The 21,201-nt window shown below is 40.5% G+C and overlaps 1 protein-coding gene across 3 annotated transcripts in view; it reads left to right on the top strand.

Moving 5' to 3' along the window:
• MCPH1 (microcephalin 1) overlaps window positions 1-21,201 on the top strand; it is a 273,841-nt gene that overhangs the window by 100,930 nt on the left and 151,710 nt on the right. For all 3 annotated transcript variants that reach the window (XR_009258870.1, XM_058719857.1, XM_058719856.1), the window contains exons 10-11: window positions 3,272-3,309; window positions 5,634-5,796. Coding sequence is in view for 2 of the 3 variants with exons in the window: in XM_058719857.1 (XP_058575840.1) it covers window positions 3,272-3,309; window positions 5,634-5,796 (201 nt within the window). In the remaining variant the exon portion in view is untranslated. The remainder of the gene's footprint in view (window positions 1-3,271; window positions 3,310-5,633; window positions 5,797-21,201) is intronic.

Genomic DNA, 21,201 nt, shown 5'->3' on the forward strand with positions numbered 1-21,201 from the left:
CTGGATATTAAACCCTTGTCAGATACAGGATTGGCAGATTTTTTTTCTCCTACCTGTGAGTTATATTTTCATTCTCTTAATAGTGTTTTTTGATGCATAAAAGTTTTAAATTTTGATGAAGTCCAATTTATTTTTTTCATTTTGCCTGTGATTTTGGTGCCGTATTTAAGGAACTATCGCCATATCCAGTGTCATGAAGATTTCCCTTGTTTTCTTCTAAGAGTTTTTTTGTTTTTTTGTTTTTTTTATAGCTTTAGCTCTTAAATTTAGGTTTTTGATCCATTTTGAGTTAATTTTTGTATGTGGTATAAGGTAAAGGTCCAGAGGCGCCTGGGTGGCTCAGTTGGTTAAGCGTCCGGACTTCAGCTCAGGTCATGATATCATGGTGTGTGGATTCGAGCCCCGCATCTGGTGCTGACAGCTTAGAGCTTAGAGCCTGCTTCAGATTCTGTGTCTCCCTCTCTCTCTCTCCTCCCTACCCCACTCATGCTATGTATCACTCCTTTTTAAAAAATAAATAAACATTAAAAAAATTTTTAAAAAAATAAGGTGAAGGTCCAACATCATTCTTTTGTATGTGGCCATCTAGTTCTCTCAGCACCGTTTGTTGAGGAGACTGTTCTTTACATATGAATGGTCTTGCCACCTTTGTCAAAAATCACTTGACCTTAATGGTACCTGGTTGAGCATCCGACTTCAGCTCTGGTCATGATCTCATGGTTCATGGGTTCAGACCCCGTGTCAGGCTCTGTGCTGACAGCTCAGAGCCTGGAGCCTGCTTTGAAGTCTGTGTCTCCCTCTCTCTCTCTCTCTCTCTCTCTCTCTGCCCCTCCCCTGCTTGCATTCTGTCTCTCTCTCTCTCTCTCTCCTAAAAATAAACAAACATTAAAAAAAATTTTTTTAAATCGTTTGACCTTAGATGTTTAAGTTATTTCTGGACTATCAGTTCTGTATCCATATATTCTCATGTCAATACCTTACAGTTTTGATTACTGTAGTTTTGTAGTAAGTTTTGAAATTGTGAAGTGTTGGACTTCTAGCTTTGTGTTTCTTTTTCCAGATTGTTTGGGCTATTTGGATTTTCTTGGAGTTCCATATAAACTTTGGGATGTTTTTCCATTTTTACAAAGTGTTAAGTCTACTTTAGATAGTCTTGTCATCTTATAATATTAGTCTTCCTGTGCAGGAACACAGGATGTCTTTCTGTGTATTTAGGTCTTTTGAAATTTCTTTCATCAATGTTTTTTTTAAATTTTCACTGTACATTTTTTTTGTGTCTCTTTTATTAACTTTATTCCCAAGTATTTTATTCTTTTGGATGCTATTATCAATGAAATTGTTTCTTAATTTCCTTTTCTTAGTGCTCATTATCCATATATAAAAATACAACTGATTTTTGCACACTGATTTTTTTATAGTACATCTTTGCTGGATTCATTTATGAGTTCTCACAGTTTTTCTGGGTTCTTTAGAGCTTTCCTCATATAAGATTATCTCATTTATGAATAGAAATAGCTTTATTTCTTTTCCGATTTGGATGTCTTTTATTTTATTTCATTTTTGTTGCCTAATTGCCTGGCTGGAACGATACCTTAATTTTGGACATGTTAAATCTGAGATCCTTGTTAGACCTCCAGATGAACTTCCTTCCCATGTAGGCGGTAGAATATTTGAGTCTGGGTATCAGGGAATAGTTCTGTGCTAGAGATACGGTATTGGGAACCTCCAGCATGCAGCTAGTATGTAAAACCCTGAGGCTGTACGAAAGATCGCCTGGAGAATGAGTGCAGGTAAAGAAGGGCAAAGCCATGGGGAGGAAGCCTCGCATTGTAGAAGTCAGGAGGATTTCCTTTTCCCTTCCCCTTCGTTCCTTGGGATACTTCCCCCCACAGATGACACTCTCCTGGCATCGCTTGGATGGTTCTACAGAAGAAAGTAGATGCCGTGGAAGGGGCGCTTCTTGGATTTTATTTGGTGCTGGTCACATCACTACGCCTGCATAGTTTTCATTCAAGGATAACACTGAAGATCGTGATTAGGTTTCAGCCAGAATCTCCCTTGGTGATCAGAGACACCCACAGAGAGGCTTCTGAGTCTCCAGACTCAGCCCACAAAGTTGTGCTACAGTGGTTCCCTTTGTATCCCAAACAGATGAGAGTTACAATAGACTATTCTGCAAGGGTAACTGAAAAGAGATTGCAGTCATCTCTGAGTTAGCACGTCTGCCACATCTCTGAGTTCTCCATCGAGTATCTTTGTGATCCGGGTTATCTCTTCATTCTCCTTCCTCCACCTTCCCCAGATATACCCATACAGTACAGGCCCCTTTGACTCCATGGTGTGTGTCCACATGGGGTCCTCTGAATGCCTCTTGTTCTTTCTCCTCGTTTATTCGCCTGGTCCCTCAAGACACAGTACGTGTACAATGGTTAGTTCATGGTTACAATACATAGTGGGTTGCGTTTGAAATACATCAGTTACAAAAATGTATAAATAATGTGAGTTCATTTTTGTTTTTTTTGAAAAATTATATGTACACACCCTCCCACGGAAAGAACATTTGGCAGAATATATACCCAATTATTAAACAATAGTCATTTTTCTCACTGGTGGAATTACTGGGGAATTTATGTTTCTAATGATATATTTCCAAAGCGTTGAATATGTTATATTTTGCTGTCAGCATGCTTTTCTTATGTAAATAAAAAAAGTATTTAAAACTCATTAAAAAAAAAAACTTTACACTTCCAGTTAATAGCAGATGCTGACCCATAAATAAGCAATGCCTTTTTATCTGAGCTTCTCTTTGCAAGAGGTTAAAGCATTTGATTGACCAGCGCAACAGGAACATAAGTGTTATTGTGTGTGTACCACCTAGGCAAGGAAAAATGGCTCTTCGGCCTGTGAAAAATGCCTTTCTTACTCTTGCCCTCCTTGCACGTCTATAAGCAGGATGGCATCTTTGGTGGTCTGCCAGCTAACTAGTAGAATGGACTTCTGGAGGGAAGCCTTTTTCCCCCCCTCTCCTTTTCTACCTCATGCCCTGGATTATTTTGGATTGATTTAGGGATAAGTAACTGACTTTCTATCTCTTGTGCTGCTTTTTTTTTTTTTCCAGGAATATAAAGTTTTTTTTCTTTTGATATATGCTTAAATGTTTATTTTTAAGTGATGTAACTTTTCAAAAAATGTATTAAAGTTAATTTCTGTGGGAAAAAATGTTTTTTACATTTCTGACTGTTTTTTGTTCCTTCTCTTTTGAAATCTCTAGCCAACAAGAACATTAGTCATGACAAGCATGCCATCTGAGTAAGTACTCCTTGTTTTGATAACTTTCTACTCAATGTAAAATTTTGGATTTTTCTTTCGTATTCTGTGATGCTATGCTTGTAACACAGCTCGTAGCGTTGCACTATGTTGCTTTTACTCTATATAATTGACATTGGCATAAGAAGAACCCTGGAAATAAGAGACTATGAACAGTTTAGCAGTGAAGACTTTTGGAGTTGTTTAGATAGCATTAAGAGGTATTACAGTATTTTGCTTTTCTTCTTGCTTGCTTCATATCTACGGGCTCTGTGTGTCCACGACTTTTACCCCATGAAAGTTCAGTAAATGGAGCATCGCTCGCTGACTCCTTCACAGTTCTTAAAGAAACACTTTGGTGGGAAGCTCTCTACCACTATATTAAAGCCGCTATCTGCACATTTTGTGAAAAGAGTTAATAGCTTGTTGGCACGCTCTTATCGTCTTCCTTAAACATGTAACACAATATATAGCACATCCAACAAAAATATAGCACCATATTCTTTGTAGCAGATTTTTGAATTCCTGTCTAAAGGGGAAAACCATAGGTTTTGTTTTGTTTTTGTTTTTTTTTATCAGTCATAGGTTTTAAGGTTTGAAGACATTCATCAAAATATTGGGACATTTCAATGAAAAGTTGCCTGCAAAAAAGTGCATGCTTGCAATACTTTCTGTTGCAGGGTCCTTTTCCTACCCATGGTATGTGAAATTAAAAGGACTGATTGTTCAAACACCGTACATTAGCTACTGGAAAAAGAGCACAGTCAACAATGTTGGTTAATCTCTTATGAAGTATATTGAACATTCTACGTAGTCTAATACGGGAGTGAAAATTGAGAATGGTAGGTGTAGTATTTTTAAAAGTCTGTAGTTTTGCTCCCAGGATAAAACATACTAGTAAATAATCATTTTCTCAATCAAAGTTTTGAAAATGAAAGTTTTCATTCAGGCCATATTCTCTTTTTGTTCCCCCCCACCCCCCACATATACTTCGTGTCTGAAGCTAAGAGCAAAACCTAGACGTTCTGATACCACACTGATTAGCCATGTCTCGAAGAGACACTTGTTGTTGATTTTTTTTTTTTTTTTCACTTGTTGTTGATTAACACATCCAGCAAAGAGCTGGCAGCTACCAGACTCGGAATAAGGAAAATCATCAATATGCAGAAATGATGGGTTCTGGGGAGCATATCATTTAGACCGTTTCACTTCTTTATTGCTTTTGTTTTCTTTGTCCCAGTAAGCACAGATTCTCTGGTTGAAGTGGGCCTGGGCTTTGGCCCATTCATGTTTTCTGCCCTAGGGATCTCTGAGAATTTAAACTGTGCTACGGTTCAGCCCTTTCATTTCACATGTAAAGAAATGGGTCTTGCGCATTGACATCCTCGAGATGACTAGAGATAAACTCAGAGGCACCTTGGAGTAGACAGGGTGCTGGTAGAGGCGGTCTGTGCAAGCATGTGCAACAGCAGCCTCTTTTCCTTCATAACAATTTTTGGAGACGAGAGAAATTTATCTCTTAACTCACTGTGTACGTCATAGTGTGGCTCAGAATGCCCTTCGTGTCCTTTGTATTTCACTGGGGATTTCCAAAACTTGCTGGGAGGGATAGGGGAGTGCAATGTGTCACAAGCAAAGGCTTTAGAAAGGTGGTCATAAAGGAAAGACAGGGAGAATGGTGAGCAATTTGGTGAGGAAATTAGAGGGGAAGAATATGTATTTTTCTAAAGGTGCTTGAGGCACTCGTGGAATGACAGACCAGAAGACAAACAATGATGGGCTCTGAAACAATAAGGAGACTCTGCCAAATTTGCCCTAAGATTTGATCTGATAATGTAATAAGAAGGGCCCTTTTCTCCCTCATACTTAGAAAAAAAAAAAAAAAACAACTGTATGTGTGAATTCAGACAAATGTTAAATATCAAATAAAATCAGCAGGTGATACGCTCGGTCCTGACCGTGCGTGGATTGGTTCACATCTGTCCAAGAAGGAAGTGTGGTGTGGTAGGAAAAGCAGAGGCTGGTTTGTGATGCTGGCAGCTTCCCTGGCGTTGGGCACGGGGGTGGGTGGGGAGCTTCTTATATCTTGGGGCCGTTTTCTCAGCTGTTCAAATAGATAGTTGTAGTTGAGAGCTGAAGTTTTTGAATTTCCCCAAATGTTAAGTCATTGACCATAAAGAAATTAACACAGGAGTTCCATGGCTGAGATCAGTGTAGAATTTTAGCTTTCTAGTTCTTAGAAATTACGATTCAGTCTTACCACCTTATTGTTCATATGTAGGAAACTTAGTCATTTTGTTGATTTTTTTTTCCCTCCTGTTTAACAGAACACAGAACATCGTCATCCAGGTTGTGAACACATTGAAGGGCTTTTCACTTGCCCAGGAAGTGTGTGAAACTACTACCCATGTGCTCGCTGGCAAGCCTCTGCGCACTCTGAATGTGCTGCTGGGAATTGCCCGTGGCTGCTGGGTTCTCTCTTATGAGTGGGTAAGCATTTGTGTGAACAAATGTTGGACGTACATATGTTACAACAGAAGGTGTTTTGATAGATGCAATCTCCCCAAGACGGTGACACCAGATCACTAGATTTGCACTTGGCTAATTTGCACACTTTCCTATGAGCAGTAGACACCGTGTTCCTGTTGTGTCCTTGAACCCTCTCTCCCTTTGGGTCTCCACCTTCAGCCACTGCTGATCGCCCGGCAGCAGGCGTGTGGACCGAGAGCAGAAGAGTGGTCGTCCAGATACAGACCTCAGCCACTGGCAGAAATAAGATTAGAACAGGCTTGGAATGAAAACACAAAATGCGTGTTCTCACAGTCAAATGAACTTTCTTCTGTGTTTGACCAAGAAATAATGTGACCTATGTTAGTGATGGTTTAAAAAGCCAAAAGAATTCAGTGATTGTTTTTACAGATGGATTTACTTAGGATGAAACATGTTCATTTAATCCCATTTGGATATGTTTTATCTTACGCATATCTATCTGTAACATTGCTTGCCCTTATTTCTGTGCATTAAAGGTAGATTGTTTTTTTAATCATTGTTTTCTTTATTCATAGAAATTGAGATTGTTTGTTACTCTTTCTATTTTTACTTTGGTCCTCAACCTATGGTCACTCCAAAGCACTGACGTCTGATGAGAGTACAGTCATTTGTGACTTGTGTTACTACTATATTGCATCTGCTACATAGCCACCCTCCTTCCTCTTCCCCCTAACAATGTATTATATTAATACTGTGTTAATTTAAACCGGTAGAATTATAATACGCAAACAAGCTACAGATGGATTTTTAAGAACGGCTCTGGTCTTTTTCCGGGGTCATGACTTAACCCTGCAGCTTTCTGGTCCAAGACGTTTGTGACATTAGCGCTTAAAGTCATGAAGTAGAAAAGTTTGAAATTCTATCCCCCCAACACAAAAGTACTATTTTCATTGGTGACAGTTGGTGACTACCATACTTCATTATGTGTTTGTACTGATCCACATTTATTTGTAAGAAATATCATTTATAACTCCAGCTTCCATGAATGAATACCCTGCCTTCTTTTCATCAATTCACAGTGTTTCTGTGTCTTTATCAGTTAGCTCTTCCTTCCCTCATGTCTCAGAGGAAAAAATGTTCTTTATCATTTATGAGGATATACATCTGTGCCTGATTCTGTACCCGACCTATTCTTCTGGGACTCTGAGCAGAGAAGTCAGACATGAGAATCAGCATTTACTGTTGCCATGCGTAAAGACCAACTCCCTAGCTGCCTCCATGTTTATGCTCAATGTACTGCCAATATTCTCCCCCTAATAATACATAGAAACAGAGCCAGATGCAAATTTAACATATGGTTACTATATGTGGGATTAACCACTACACGTTAGAAAGGCAGGAAGTCGAATGTGTTATTTGGTGAACTTCCAGTGCTCAGGCAGAACTGGGCCACTTGGTCACATGAGTGAATGAATGAAGTACAAGTGCAATCAGGTAAGAAAATCAAATAAAATACATTTAGATTAGAATGGAAGAAATGGCACTGTGTCTGTTCGTAGACACTGTGATTGTCCATGTAGACAATCCCAAGAAATCTGCAAAAAAACTCTTAGAACATATTACCAGGATACAAAGATGTAATCATACAGGGTCAACATTGAAATACTCAAGTATAATCTAACATAAAAATATCTGCAGGGTCTGTATGCTGAAAACTATAAAACACGGGTTTAAAACAATCTATGAACTAACAAAGGGAGAGACATACTATGTTCATGGATTGGAAGACTCAGTGTGGTTAAAATGTCGTTCTTCCCCAAAACAGTTTACAGATTCAACACATTCCCAATAAAATCTCAGAATAATTCTTTGAAAATAGAGACAAATTGATTATTTATGTATACACATGTATAGTTTAGAATCAGGATAAAAATCTTCATGACCCAGATTTAGGTGGAGAGTTCTCAGATGCAACATGAGAAGCATGATGTGTAAAAGGAAAAGTGATAAATGACACTTATTAAATGTAACAATTTATACTCTGTGAAGAACATTATAAGGAACCCAATATAAAACATTTCCATGTATCACCTGGTAAAAGACTTAATCAAAACTTTATAAAGAACTCTCAAATCTCAAAAATAAGAAACAACCCAACAAAAAAATAGCCAAAGGCATTTTCAAAACAAATCTTTTATGTATTTATTTTGAAACAGAGTGCACACAAGTTGAAGAGGGGCAGAGAGAGGGAGAGAAGCCCCCAAGCAAGCTCCAAGCTGTCAGTGCATAGCCTGACACTTGGCTCGATACCATGAACCCATGAGATCATGACCTGAGCCGAAACCAAGAGTCATGTGCTTAACTGACTGAACCACCCAGGTGCATCCCATAAGCATTATTTGAACACTCTACCAAAGATACAAAGGTGAAAAGATGCTCAATATCATTAGAGAAATATAATTTGCAGCCACAGTGAGGTACCAGCACACATTTAATAAAACGGCTAAATAATAGAATATGTCAACAGATCCTCCAGCAAAGATGCAGAGCACCTGGGCCCTTGTACACTGCTGGTGAGGGTGGAAGGTGGTATGGCTATTCTGGAAAATAGTTGGGAAGTTTTACATGAAGTTCAATGTATATTCACCATGTCACTCAGCAACCCGGCTCTGAGGTGTTTGTCTTAGGGAAATGAAAGCTCATGCTCACACAAGAATCTGTACCTGAAGATTTGTAACAGCTTTGCTCATAATCACGAAAACCTGGCAACAGCACTGATGTCCCTCAGTGGGTGAATATGGATAAGTAAACCATCCTTCCATATTGTGGAATACTGCTCAGTAATAAAAGACAGCAGTGATGCCTGCCACAACGCGGGTGAATCTCTTGCCTTGTGGGCTGCCTTCTGGTGAACCAGCTGGCCTCAGGGTAGGATGGTCCCCTCAGTGGGGCTGCCCTGAGGTACGCCTCCACCAGACGTACCCCCTTCTCCCACGGGACCCCAGGCCTCCAGGTGTCGAGCTGTTGGCGTTTCCAGACAGATCCTACAAAGGCAGCCCTCCAGATCTAGCCTGTGAAGTGCTGACTGCTACAATGGGGCAGAATCTCAAAGGCAGGAACAGTGTGTTGAGGTTCACCAAGAGGAAAAGTGGTAGATGAGACAAGAGAGCCAGATGGTGAAGACACCTTGGCCGTGGTGAAGTACTTGGATTATATTCCTTGTGTCATGATGAGCTATCAGAAAGTTTATGTCCAGGGAGTGAGATGCTCTGACCTGTGTTGTTCAAAGGGTGGTGGCTGCTGTGTGGAGAACTTACCGTGGGGAAGAAAGAATAGCATCAGAGTATATGCCGGCAGATTGTTGCCTTAGTATCCCAGTGAGAAAAAACCACAGCTTAGACTGGGTGGCAAGACACTCTCTGATTTGGACAATACTAGGAGGTTGGGGTTTAGGGTTCAGGGATAGGCTGCAGGTCATGAGGGGACTTGATGGTTTAACAAAGATCCTTTGTGATTTAAGAGGAACCTATATCACTGGGTTCCCTTTCATCTTGTGCACCAAGACGGGCGTCATGAAGCCTGTGAGAGAAGCCAGTGCCAAGACAAGACACAGCCAACGTGGCACATGCCATCCCACACCAGGAGTCACCTGAACCATGAATCTGGCAAGAGGAACCCTGCTAGTTTGATGCAACGGCCTCTGCTCCCTCTGGTTCCCACTGATTGCATTGCAAGTGCTGGTTGCACCAAGAGTACACAAGTCACCCATGGACCCTTGCCAGATGGTCAACCAGCCAGACTGGAAACAGTTCTCTTAAATATGCATAAGGCGGCACCACCTTGAGTAATTTCTTCTTCGAAAGGGTCCATGGTACTGCATTAGCTTCCTGTGGCTGCTGTGGCCAATTACCAGAAATGTATTGGCTTAAAAATTTATTCTCTTACAGTTTTGGAGGTTGTAAGTCCAAAATAGGTTTCACTGGGCTCAAGCCAAGGTGTTGTCAGTACCTCATTCTCTCTGGAATCTATAGGGGAGAGACATGTTACCTGCATTTTCCAGTTTTAAAGGCTACATGCATTCCTTGGCTTGTGGCCCCTTCCAGCAGTCACATCCTTCTGACTTCTGTTTCTGTTGTCACACCTCTGACTTCTTGCCTCTATCTTTGACTTATAAGGACTCTTATGGTCTCATGGGGCCAACCTGGATACTCCAGGATAGCTCCCCATCTCAAGATCCCTAACTTCATTGCATCTGTAATGTCCCTTTCACCATGGAAGGTAACATATTCTCAGATTTGGAGTCTCAGCTGTAGACCGCTTTGGGGAGGGCATCATTCTGCAATCAGGTACAAGTACATTCTGCCATAAGTACAAATGCATTAATTCCTGAAGCACCATATTCCATGCTTCATTGTACCCCAGGTTGCTGACTTTTATTTGAATTCTGTAAGGATAAGCTTTAAGAAAGCTTAGAAAGATGGAGAGGGTAAATGGCCATGTGAAGAGGCAGAGCTTAGAGTGATGTCTCTACAAGCCAAGGAATGCCAAGGATTTCCAGCAGCCAAGGGACTCTTGGACCACATTCTCCCTTAGAGCATCCCGAAGGAACCAGTTCTGCCAATGCATTCCTTTAGGACTTCTTGTCTTCAGAGGTGGCTTTGTTGATTATAAACAAGAAGAAAGACAGTTGAGAAATTAAGAAAACAATAAAGAATAAAATAGTTCACCTTGGGTCTCTGACTATTTTGAAGCTGTCCATGTTCCTTCATGCTTACTGGGTGATGCTGGCAGGGAGCTAGGTTAACCTGAAGAGGGAGGGCCAGCTATGTGGACTTCCAAGACAAGAACAAAGGCAGGACGGAGACAGAACTGTAACATCACTGAACACTGAGAGCCTTCCTCTGAGTTTTAAAGCTTGCAAAATAGTGCATGAAAGCATTCACTTAATTTTTTTTAAATTTTTTTCATGTTTATTTATTTTTGAGAGAGCATGAGCCGGGGACAGGCAGAGAGAGAGGGAGACACAGAATGCGAAGCAGGCTCCAGGCTGTCAGCACGGAGCCCAATGTGGGGCTCAAACTCATGAACCACAAGATCATGACCTGAGCTGAAGTTGGACACTTAACCGCCTGAGCCACCCAGGCGCCCCCAGTTAATATTTTTAACTAACACACTGTATATACCAGTATAGTGATTTTAAATAGTGATGAAGCAGTGACCTGAACATTTACTGTTACTTTTCCCATACTAAGCTACTGATTAAGCCACTGTTAGTTCTATAAGGTATGACTTCTGACAGTTTCATATATTTTATCTTACCTTCTGCTGGGAAGACCAAAATCAACAAATAGTTATTCAGAGAGAATACCTATGCAAGTTGATTCGCTGTTTAAATACCTACAGTGAAAATACACATCCACACACATAGGTAAATACATACATATGCGTTCTCTTTGGAGGTCCCCAAGTATTTCCATTATAGTATTACCATCATTTACAATGTCCCAATTGGCAGTACATTTACGTTAAGATTATTTTGAAATAGAAGACTCACAAGACTGTAACACAAGATCCAGGCCTCTGATGTTTTCACAGTTCGTAGGATGATAACATGAAACAAGAGGAAGATAATTGACTACGGGAAAGTTCGACGCCAGGCTACGTGGCCAGCCTCAGATCTGGTGATTTCACCAACCAAAAGTTGAACCCTCATCCCCGCACAAAGCTGGAATAGACCTGGTTGACCTGCCTGGGTGCTGGGAACAGAAGTCCTTCTCACCAAGCCGCACTTCCCGGTGTGTGAGATGGAGCCACATACAGCACGTCCCCCACAGGATTATGTGAGCACTGGGAGTTAAACGCATACAGTGCTCACGGCAGCGACTGGCAGAAAGTGAGAACCTGACAAATGCCAGCCTTAGAACAGAAGTGACAGTGTCTCCAATTCCCATAAAGAGCTACCAGGATCAGTTACTATCTGTGTCATGGGTTTTGTGCACAGAAAGACTGCATTAACCCTACAATTTAAAAAAGATACTGTTTCTCTGGACCAGTGGTATCTTTGCCATGGACAGTCCAGCCCATCCTCGTTAGCACCCAGGAACATCCGTGAAGGCTCTTGAGCACCGCAGGCACGTAGGAGTTTGAGGGACCTGAGAAGGGTACCCTTGCGTATCTGGAGGTATTTCAGTATAAATGGAAACTCCAGTTATGTCAAAGCCACCGTAGTACTGATTTTCGTATATACTTTGGCCTTCTCCAGAACCATCAGGGCACAATTGCTGAAAGTGATCACTTTCACAGTTTAAGAGTGATAGTTCTGGCATTCGTATCTTTCTAAGAAAACAGCTACAGACATTGCTTTACCAGTGATGCCTGAACACTTCCTTACTTGTGAGAAGTACCAATTCCTAAGAAATTGAGAAGGACCAGATCTACTGTGGCTGAAAGTAAAATGCCTGTTTGTGTATTTGTGCCACACTGGGGATGACTGGGAAATGTTTCGTCTAGCTGGCCTTGCGTGTTTATTGATTTTAATGGGTTCTTGCTGACTTGCACTCTTAAGGGAAAAAAAAAGTTTAGAAATGAACCGAATCTCTTTCCCTGTTTATGTCACTTAAATAAGACAAAGATAGTGACTTCTTCCGTGGCCTCCCTCCTTTAATTTCCTAAAAACTGCAGTCACACACAGGCGCCTGGGTGGCTCAGTCAGTTGAGCATCTGACTTCAGCTCAGGTCACGATCTCATGGTTTGTGGGTTCGAGCCCTGTGTCAGACTCTGTGCCAGCAGCTTGGAGCCTGGAGCTTTCTTCAGATTCTATGTCTCCCTCTCCTTCCCCAACTTGTGCTCTCTCTCTCTCTTTCTCAAAAATAAATAAACATTTAAAAATATATATTAAAAACTGCAGTTGCACAAACATGATAAACTTTTTTTTAAGTAATCTCTACACCCAACATGGGGCTCAAACTCATGCATGATAAATTTTTTTGAGAGAGGATAGCCTCCATTGTCATTAGTAAAGCCAGCCCACATAATTTCTAAAGCTCAGTACACAATATAACGTTCATCTGCACTTGTGTATGACTTGAGATATGAATTCCATATCTCAGGTTTCTTTTAGGATCAAGATTTGAAGCGTCCATATGATATACTTCAAGGACCACATTGTCTTTGTGTAAAGGAATGACTCTCTCTGTCTCTCTCTCTGTCTCTCTCTGTCTCTCTCTCTCTCTCTCTCTCTCTCTCTCTCTGTGGTCCCCCTCCTTTTTTCCTTGTCCCCAATGCAATTTGGGGGATTCTTAAAATATTCTTTTTGGCTAGCTGTATAAGCTTGCCTCCAAGAAAAACATTACTGAGAATGTTTTTATTTTAGGGTTTGTGTGGTATTCTCTGGAAATTGCTTGTAAAGGAGCATTCTAGCAGTTCTTTAAAATTAGATGGTTGTATGTGACCCAGTTAGTCATATCAAAAAAAAAAAAAAAGGGTCATTTTATAACAAACTTCAGTTTGAATTTTTTATTTAAAAAAAAAAAAATTTTTTTTTTTTTTTTGAAGCCCGTGTTGGCAATTTCTACATGTTTACAGCGGTTAGTACTCCCATTGTTCGGCCCGCTGTTTTCAGCAGAGAGAATAACTTGTGCTTTTCCTGCTTCGTGACTGAATTGTCTGGCAGATACAGAGAAATAGAAAACCGTGTCAGGAGTTGCTCTGTTTCCTATTCGTGGGAGACAGGAAGTAACACAACAGAAAAATAAAGAAATTGATTTGACCAAAGTATCCCTGTAGACCAAAGCTTTTTTGTCATGTTGTGTTTAAGCATAGTGCTGTGTGAATTCTTTAGAGACCCTGTCTTCTGCCTCTCATGTATTTGGTGTTTCCACCCTTTTCCCCTGACTTAGCTGTAACTCTTCATGTTCAGTGAAAGGCAGTGGGAGACCCTGTGAACAAGGCTTCTTCCTTCTGGCTCCCAATGCATTTAGCGTCATCTCCTTTTCAAAGACACGGCATAGGACTTGAGGAGTCATTCAGCCTGTATTCAGGTCAAAACATGTTGGTTCCGAACAGCTTATGAACAAGACTTGGCAGAGTTTTAAAGCCAGATCAGTTGTAAATGCAAATAAGAACTTCGGTCAGTTCTACAGCCAGATTTCAGGACAGTTTAACTATTAACAAAAGAACAAAAAACACTTTATAATCAGTGTTTCATAAATCAAAAGATGATGTCATAATGAGTTAATTTTCTTGAAACAATGTGATTCAATGTTGGCTTCCTCGCGCTGGATTCAGTAAGCGGTGCGTCTGAGTTAATTGGTGCAAACATAGAATCGAAGGTCAGAATCACAATGCAGCCCGTGGTTCACGCAGTCTGGGCCTCTTGTTTGCCAGGAGGAAGCTGAGTTGCTCTCCTGGTGTTATCACCAGTGGTAGAACCGGGCCTTGAGTGTAGGATTGTCACTGGTGTTCTAGTCCATTACATTGCCTTCTCAAGACTATTTAAAAAGAATCATCTTGAAAACCATTCTCTCTCTCTCTCTCTTTTTTTGTTCTACCTTAATTTCTGAGCACATTCTAAGAATAAGGTTTAGACAGAATGAACTTGGTGTACCACATTTGTCACTAGGGTTTTTGAGCTGTTTTCTTAAGTTCTCTCTAACATTTATTGGCTACAACCATGTGCTAGGCACTTATAATACGAAGCTGACTAAGGTCTACAGCTTGGTTCTTTGATCCCTCATTGGCCTGATTCCAAAGTTCTCTTTTTACTGTGCCACAGATTATAGCTTGGTAAAGTACTTACACTTTAAAAAACATTTTCATATCCATGTTTCACTGGGTTCTTACAGAATGTTTTTGCAACAGAGAAGGACCCTGTTTGTGTTTAGTGATGGAGACATTAGGGGGGAAAAAAAAACTTGTCTGACTTGAATGTGGATCTTTGAAACAGCCTTCCTCAAGGCATCATCCAAAGCAGTGGCTGTAAGTAGTCATGGCAAAGTGCACCTGCGTTATGACCTTTCATTATTCACACAATGGATTCTGTTTGTGGAGAGACTGTGGTGTTTCGCTCCTTTCACTGAAGTAGTTCCTGAAAACTGCCCGCACTCTTGCTCTGCAGAGCCTCACATGAGATGCAGCGGAACCGACCCTTGGCACCCCAGGGCATAGGTGGTCCTGTTCACATCCCCCACCCTGTCTGCCATCCCTTTGGTTCATCCTGGCAATTCCTCAGGTGTGCTTTTTTTCCGCATTGGAGGCACAGTGCTTTCCTAGTTCCATAATCCCATGATTGAGGACAGGTGAGAAAAGGTGATTGCCCTGGAAAATCGAGGGCTTTGGTGTTGCCTTTCATGAGAATATCTGAGAAGGTTTGTGAACAGGACCGTGATGATCACAGTTTAAAGGAGAGCTGTTTTTGAGAGCAAGAAGTGTGTGAAGTCACTCTGGACACAGCCATTGACTATAGTATGAATGAGGGTCCTTCGCCATTTTTTGGAATTCATAGCTTTATGTTAATAATTCATTCTTTAATGTTATAAAGTGCTAGACAGAACCGAATTAATACACCTGACACACGAAAGCAAGTTCACAGGTCCTGAAGCTGAGACTTTGTGTGGAAGAGAAAGCCCTGAGGCATTTTGAGTGAGTAGAAGAAGGAGAGGTATTTGGAGAGGCTTTCAGGGACCAGAGCATGGCTCTGGAGGTCACGACTGGGTGTTTGGAGTATTTTAACTAGAGAGTGACAGGCTTTTGTCTCTCTCGCTTCTATGTAAGGAATGGATTGCAGAAAGGTAACAGTAAGCAGAGTGACCAGAAGGAGGCAGTTTTGATCAGATAGGTCAGCAATTACCATGGCCATGACCAGCATAATGCAGAGAAGCTATCAGACTGGTGTACTTTTTAGGAAGATCTAACAGGATTTGATAATACATAGTATGTGGGACTAGAGAAGTCACGATGGCCCCTACCTAAATTTTTTACCTGAGCCTCTGAGGGTAGATAGTGGTGCCATTTACTGAGGCAGGAAATACTGGGAGAAAAATGTTTGAGGTTTGGGGTATAATAAGAAATTCTGATGTATACATATTGAGTGTGAGATTCCTATTAGGCATTCAAGTAGAGATATCACACAATATCACATAGGTGTGTGTGTGTGTGTGTGTGTGTGTGTGTGTGTGTGTGTGTGTGTTTTCAGGGTAAAGGTTAGTACTATACATATTCCTTTGGGAGCCATTAGTGCATAGATGGAACAAAAGCCATGGTATCTAGGGCGTGAGTGTATAGTGAGGAGAGAAGTGAGTTTAACACTGAGCCCCAGGCTGTGCCAACATTTAATAGTTGAGAAAGAGAAGGACAAGCAAGCAAGGGAGACTGAGAAACATCAGGTGGCCCTGAGGAGAGAGTGATGCTCAGGTAGAGGAGGAACTGTCTCGGGAAGGAGAGTGTATTTGACCACACACACAAATGCTGTAAGACCAATACTGTGAAGGCAGAGGACCAGCCATTGGACTTGAGCAGATGGTTGCTCTCAGGAGCCTTGGCAACAGCAAGTGCAATGATGAGGAGGTTGAACAGTAAGTAAAGAGCTGGAAATGGCACAACTATTTCTAGATCTCTTGTTGCAAGTGGATCAGAGACATAGGTCCTGGTAGCTGGATGGGGCAACATGAAATATGATGAAAGCTCTGGGAGGTGGCCAGCTGAAAGATGATATTTCCGGCGCTTGACAATTTGATTTTATCACAGCGAGTTGGGAGTGTGCTTGTGGAGCACCTGAACCTATTGGTGTAGCAAGAAGGAAGAAACTAGATTGAGGTTATGTCTATTAAAGCAAAAGGTGCCATATTTGTCAAACAGTTTAAATGGATGAGGCTGAGAATCAGCAAATCAAGAGATTCAGCTTTGTTTGATACATCGCTGCCCATCCCTTTCAAAATGATGGCCATCAGGGACCACACTGTGTTTAACTTGGCACATCTCATGCCAGTTCTTAATTTCTCTAAACCTCAAGTAATCTCTTTCCTGCCTTACCATTGAAGACTGTAGGACTTCCACTATGGTTGATACCAACTTGTGTCACAAATTCCAAGCTCATTTTTAGAAACAAATTTCAGCTGTTCTTACGGGTTCATCTTTATTATCTCAGTTCCGCAACTTTCTGTTGAGTTCCCCAGTTGTCTCTTCTGACGCCCAGTGAAACTGTTCTCATTTTCAGTAACAACACAGAATATCTTAACTTTAGGTTCTCATCAGAAAAATGCAGCCATGATTTGAGGCACTGGGACTTCTTGCACATAGTTTTCAGCTATCTGTCATTTGCATGTCCTTTTGGGTATCTGTCAGTAATGTTGGGGACATTGTTAGATCTCCCTTCTTTTAGGTTTCTAAGCTCTGTCCCCAAGTTAAAATAGATTGCCAAAGAACATCACTCTTGAACTCTGTGTCTGCATAAGAACCTCTGTGCATTAGGCTTTAGTAATAACATTAGGTTTTGAAGAGAGCTGATGTAAGAAATACCAGATTTTAGACAACTGGCATACGTGCTTCAAAACTGTAGTTGACAACATTGTACGTTTTGCTACCTGACACTGTCTATGTATGATCTACACAATACATTTCTCCTAAAATTCATTGCCCTGGAATGTTCTCTACAGAAAACTTTTTAGGCTTTTCTTTACCAGAGAATGAGAAATTTGTAACTAAAAGTGGTTTTGTCCACTGAAATAATAGCTTGCCTTAGATGCATGGTAGATTTATCAGTTCCATGACAGAAACCGTAGTTCTTTTGAGTTGGTTGTCTTTCTGACCACTGGAGAGTGCCCTTCAGTGCACAGAGAAATACCTCTCCACCAAATTTTGTTTTATGTAATTCTTTTTTTTTAAGATTTTATTTTTAAATAATCTCTACACCCAATGTGGGGTTCGAACTCACAACCTCAAGATCAAGAGTCACATGCCTTCAACTGAGTCAGCCAAACCCCCTTATGTAATTTTTTTTTTATTTTGGTTTCATCGGATAAATCACAAAACAAGAAAGAATAGTGTACAAATACTTTATTCTATTCACAGTTTTTTAATTGAAGTGTAAGTGATGTATTAGTTTCAGGCATGCAACATAATGATTCGACATTTGTTACATATTGTGAAATGATTGCCATAGTAGGTCTATTTAACATCCGTCACCATACATTTTTTTTTTCTTGTGATGGGAACTTTTAAGATCTACTGTCTTAGCAATTTTCAAATAGTCACCATGATGTACATTACATCTCCATGACTTGTTTATTTTGTAGCTGGAAGTTTGTATCCTTTGACCTTCACCGATTCCTGATATGTCATATATACTTTATTGTGGTAGAACATTTGTTTCAATTGTTAAATTTTAAACAATATTTTTTGTTGGTACAACTTACTTAGAGATAGCCATACCCTTCTTGGCACAAGAGACTAGGGCAAAATAAAGTTTCAAACATAAAAGCAGAATTTCTTTAATGGACCTGGTTATTTAGCAAAATACAAGCTCTTTGAGGGCAGAGACTGTACCTGTCTTTTCTCACCTGGCCCAGGACCCAGGGTGGAGCTGGAACACAACACATACTTGTTGAATGAGTAAGTGAGTTGGTAGATGACCAAACATACTTATTTCTTTAAAGATCCCTGGAACTTTTAGGGCACATGGGTGGCTCATTCGGTTTAGCGCCTGACTTCGGGTCAGGTCATGATCTCACAGCTCGTGAGTTCGAGCCTCGCATTGGGCTCTGTGCTGACAGCTCAGAGTCTGGAGCCTGCTTTGGATTCTGTGTCTCCCTCTCTCTCTGTCCCACCCCACGCTTGCACTCTGTCTCTCTCTGTCTCTCAAAAATAAATAAACGTTAAAAAAAATTACAAAATCCCCAGAACTTCTATTTGCCTCTGATGAGCTAAAAATGTCATATAAAAACATTGTACATCATTATAAATTATGAAAGTACCCATGCAGTTCATGATTTTCTTGTTAAAATTCATGAAAATAAGATGACCTGATGCTCTCATTTAAGAAAAAAAAACTTTACCACTTAAATTCACAGAAAGAATAAGAAACAGTGGTTGTTCTTAGTAGCCATAATATTTGGCTTATTGTCTATGATGGTAATAATAATTTCTACTTTGTTTTTCATACACTGAAGTGATGTTTCTGATGTTTGTTTTAGTTACATTGGAATGTGTTATATTTATTTCTTTGTTTTCATTTTGATAAGAAAAGTACGAGCTTGTGTTATTTATAAAGATGTTTGGACTTCACATGGAAGTATGCTGGTGAAATGCTGGGTCACCCTGGTCTTTGCTTAGCAATGTGTAAAAAGTGGCTCATAGTGGCCGTTAAGCTCTAACATCCAAGAATAATCCATTTTCATTTTTTCCGGCTGGAAAAGATTAGGTGAGCTATGAGCGGCATAAATCTCACTTAAGTGCCTGTGTACTATATAGCGGAACTTTTTTGTAACAATATTTTGAGCATATATCAATGTACGGCGTCTTTTTCCTCTTTCTATCTGGTATTTAGTCTCTGTCAGTATCTCTTAAAAAGGAAACAGACTTCTTAACTACTTATTTTTGGTACCTTATTGCTTATCTTATCTGTCTTGGTTAAATAGGTTGTATTAAGGTTTTGGTTTCCTGCCACTTTTTTTTTTTTTTTTTTTTTTTTTTTTTGAGACAGCCAGAGTGCTGCTTTTTAAACTTAATAACAGATGAATCCTCTGGGGATCTTATTAAATGCAGACTCTAGTTCAGTAGGTCTGGGTCCTAAGCTTCTTCACTGCCTACCAGCTCTCAGGTGATGTGCAGGTTGCTGGCCCTAGTACCGTGTGCTGAATTGGAAGGTTCTAGAGACCAGCTGGCCATTTCTGGAGGACGAGGTGGCACTGCTTCCAGACATAGACAATGTAGGGACAGGGGCTTTTCCGCCAGGAGGCTTAGACTCTCTCCGCGTGTCAATACAATACTCCACTGTGGGCACAGAGACTTGAAAAGTTTCAGTGAGTTGCTTATAGTTACAGTGATTGAAAATGGTGAATTTTAAATTTGAAGTCAGGCTGTCCTCAATTTATAGCCCGTAATCTTTCTGGCATCTACTTGTAGAGATAGCCTAGAGAATATTTTTATCTTGTACCACCTTAAACTTGGATAACTTTATTCTGTGGCTACCCACCACTGTATGTGCTTTTGAAAGGTTAACAGATAAGAGATTGAGTTTTAAATATTTTTTTAATGCTTATTTATTTTTAAGAGAGAGAGAGAGAGAATGTAAGCAGGGGAGGGGCAGAAAGAGAGAGGGAGACACAGAATCTGAAGCACGCTCCAGGATCTGAGCCATCAGCACAGAGCCCAAGACGCAGGGCTCCAACTCATAACTATGAGATCATGACCTGAGCCAAAGTTGGACGCTTAACCGACTGAGCCACCCAGGCGCCCTGAGAGTGCCGTTCACTGGCTGTGTGACCTGTAAGGCAATTACACTCTCGAAGCTTCATTTTCCTTATCTGCAAAATGATCGAAAGGTCATCGAAATAAAGTACTGAGTAAGTTCTCAATAAATATCAATTATGGTCATTAAACAAGCATTTTTGATACCCATCAGTAGCCTTCATTCAAATCATACCTTGACCTTGAAAACATTATGCTCAGGGAAAGAAGCCAGAGCCAGAAGGTCACATAATGTCTGGTTCATCAGCTATGGTGTTTGTGGAATACACAAACGTGCAGAGACAGCCAGCTGGTGAGAAGTGGACTGGGACATATGGGGAGGTCGCTTGCTGGGTACGGGGTATACTCCCAGAATGGTTATTTTGAAATGAGAGAGGAGTGAATATGCTAAATGCCACTGAACTGTACACGTTAAAACGGTTAATTATGTATTTTGAGAATGGCAACTCAATTTTTAAAAATCATCTGTGGAAAATTGCCTCATTGAGGGAGGCATTTCATCTGCAAAATAGGTTTATATTTTAAAATAACTGTGGAATCATGTAAAGCATTTCTTGATGTTAAAAGATGTGTTGGTAACACAGAGGAATGGCTTATTTTGGAACAAATATTATTGCCTTGAAACTTTGCCAGTTCAAGTTGGTCCTTTTGGAAGACCAGACCTCCTCTGTTTTCTGGCTCCCAAGTGTTTGGGACATAAGCACCCTATATGCCCTATTAATTTGTTAAAAATTATACCATTGATAGCCCCAACTTTTTAAGCCTGATGTTTAACCCAGAAATAACTTCATTGCCACAACTATTTCATTAGCTACATGGATACATTTGTAACTTAAATTGATGGATAATGTTTTCATGTGACAGAAAGTTTAACTAACTCGCCTTTTGTCACAGGGCTGCAGAGAGATGGAGATTGGCTTAACCCGGTTGCCTGGATTCTG

Source organism: Neofelis nebulosa, chromosome 3 (assembly GCF_028018385.1).
Source record: "Neofelis nebulosa isolate mNeoNeb1 chromosome 3, mNeoNeb1.pri, whole genome shotgun sequence".
Classification (NCBI taxonomy): Eukaryota; Metazoa; Chordata; class Mammalia; order Carnivora; family Felidae; genus Neofelis; species Neofelis nebulosa.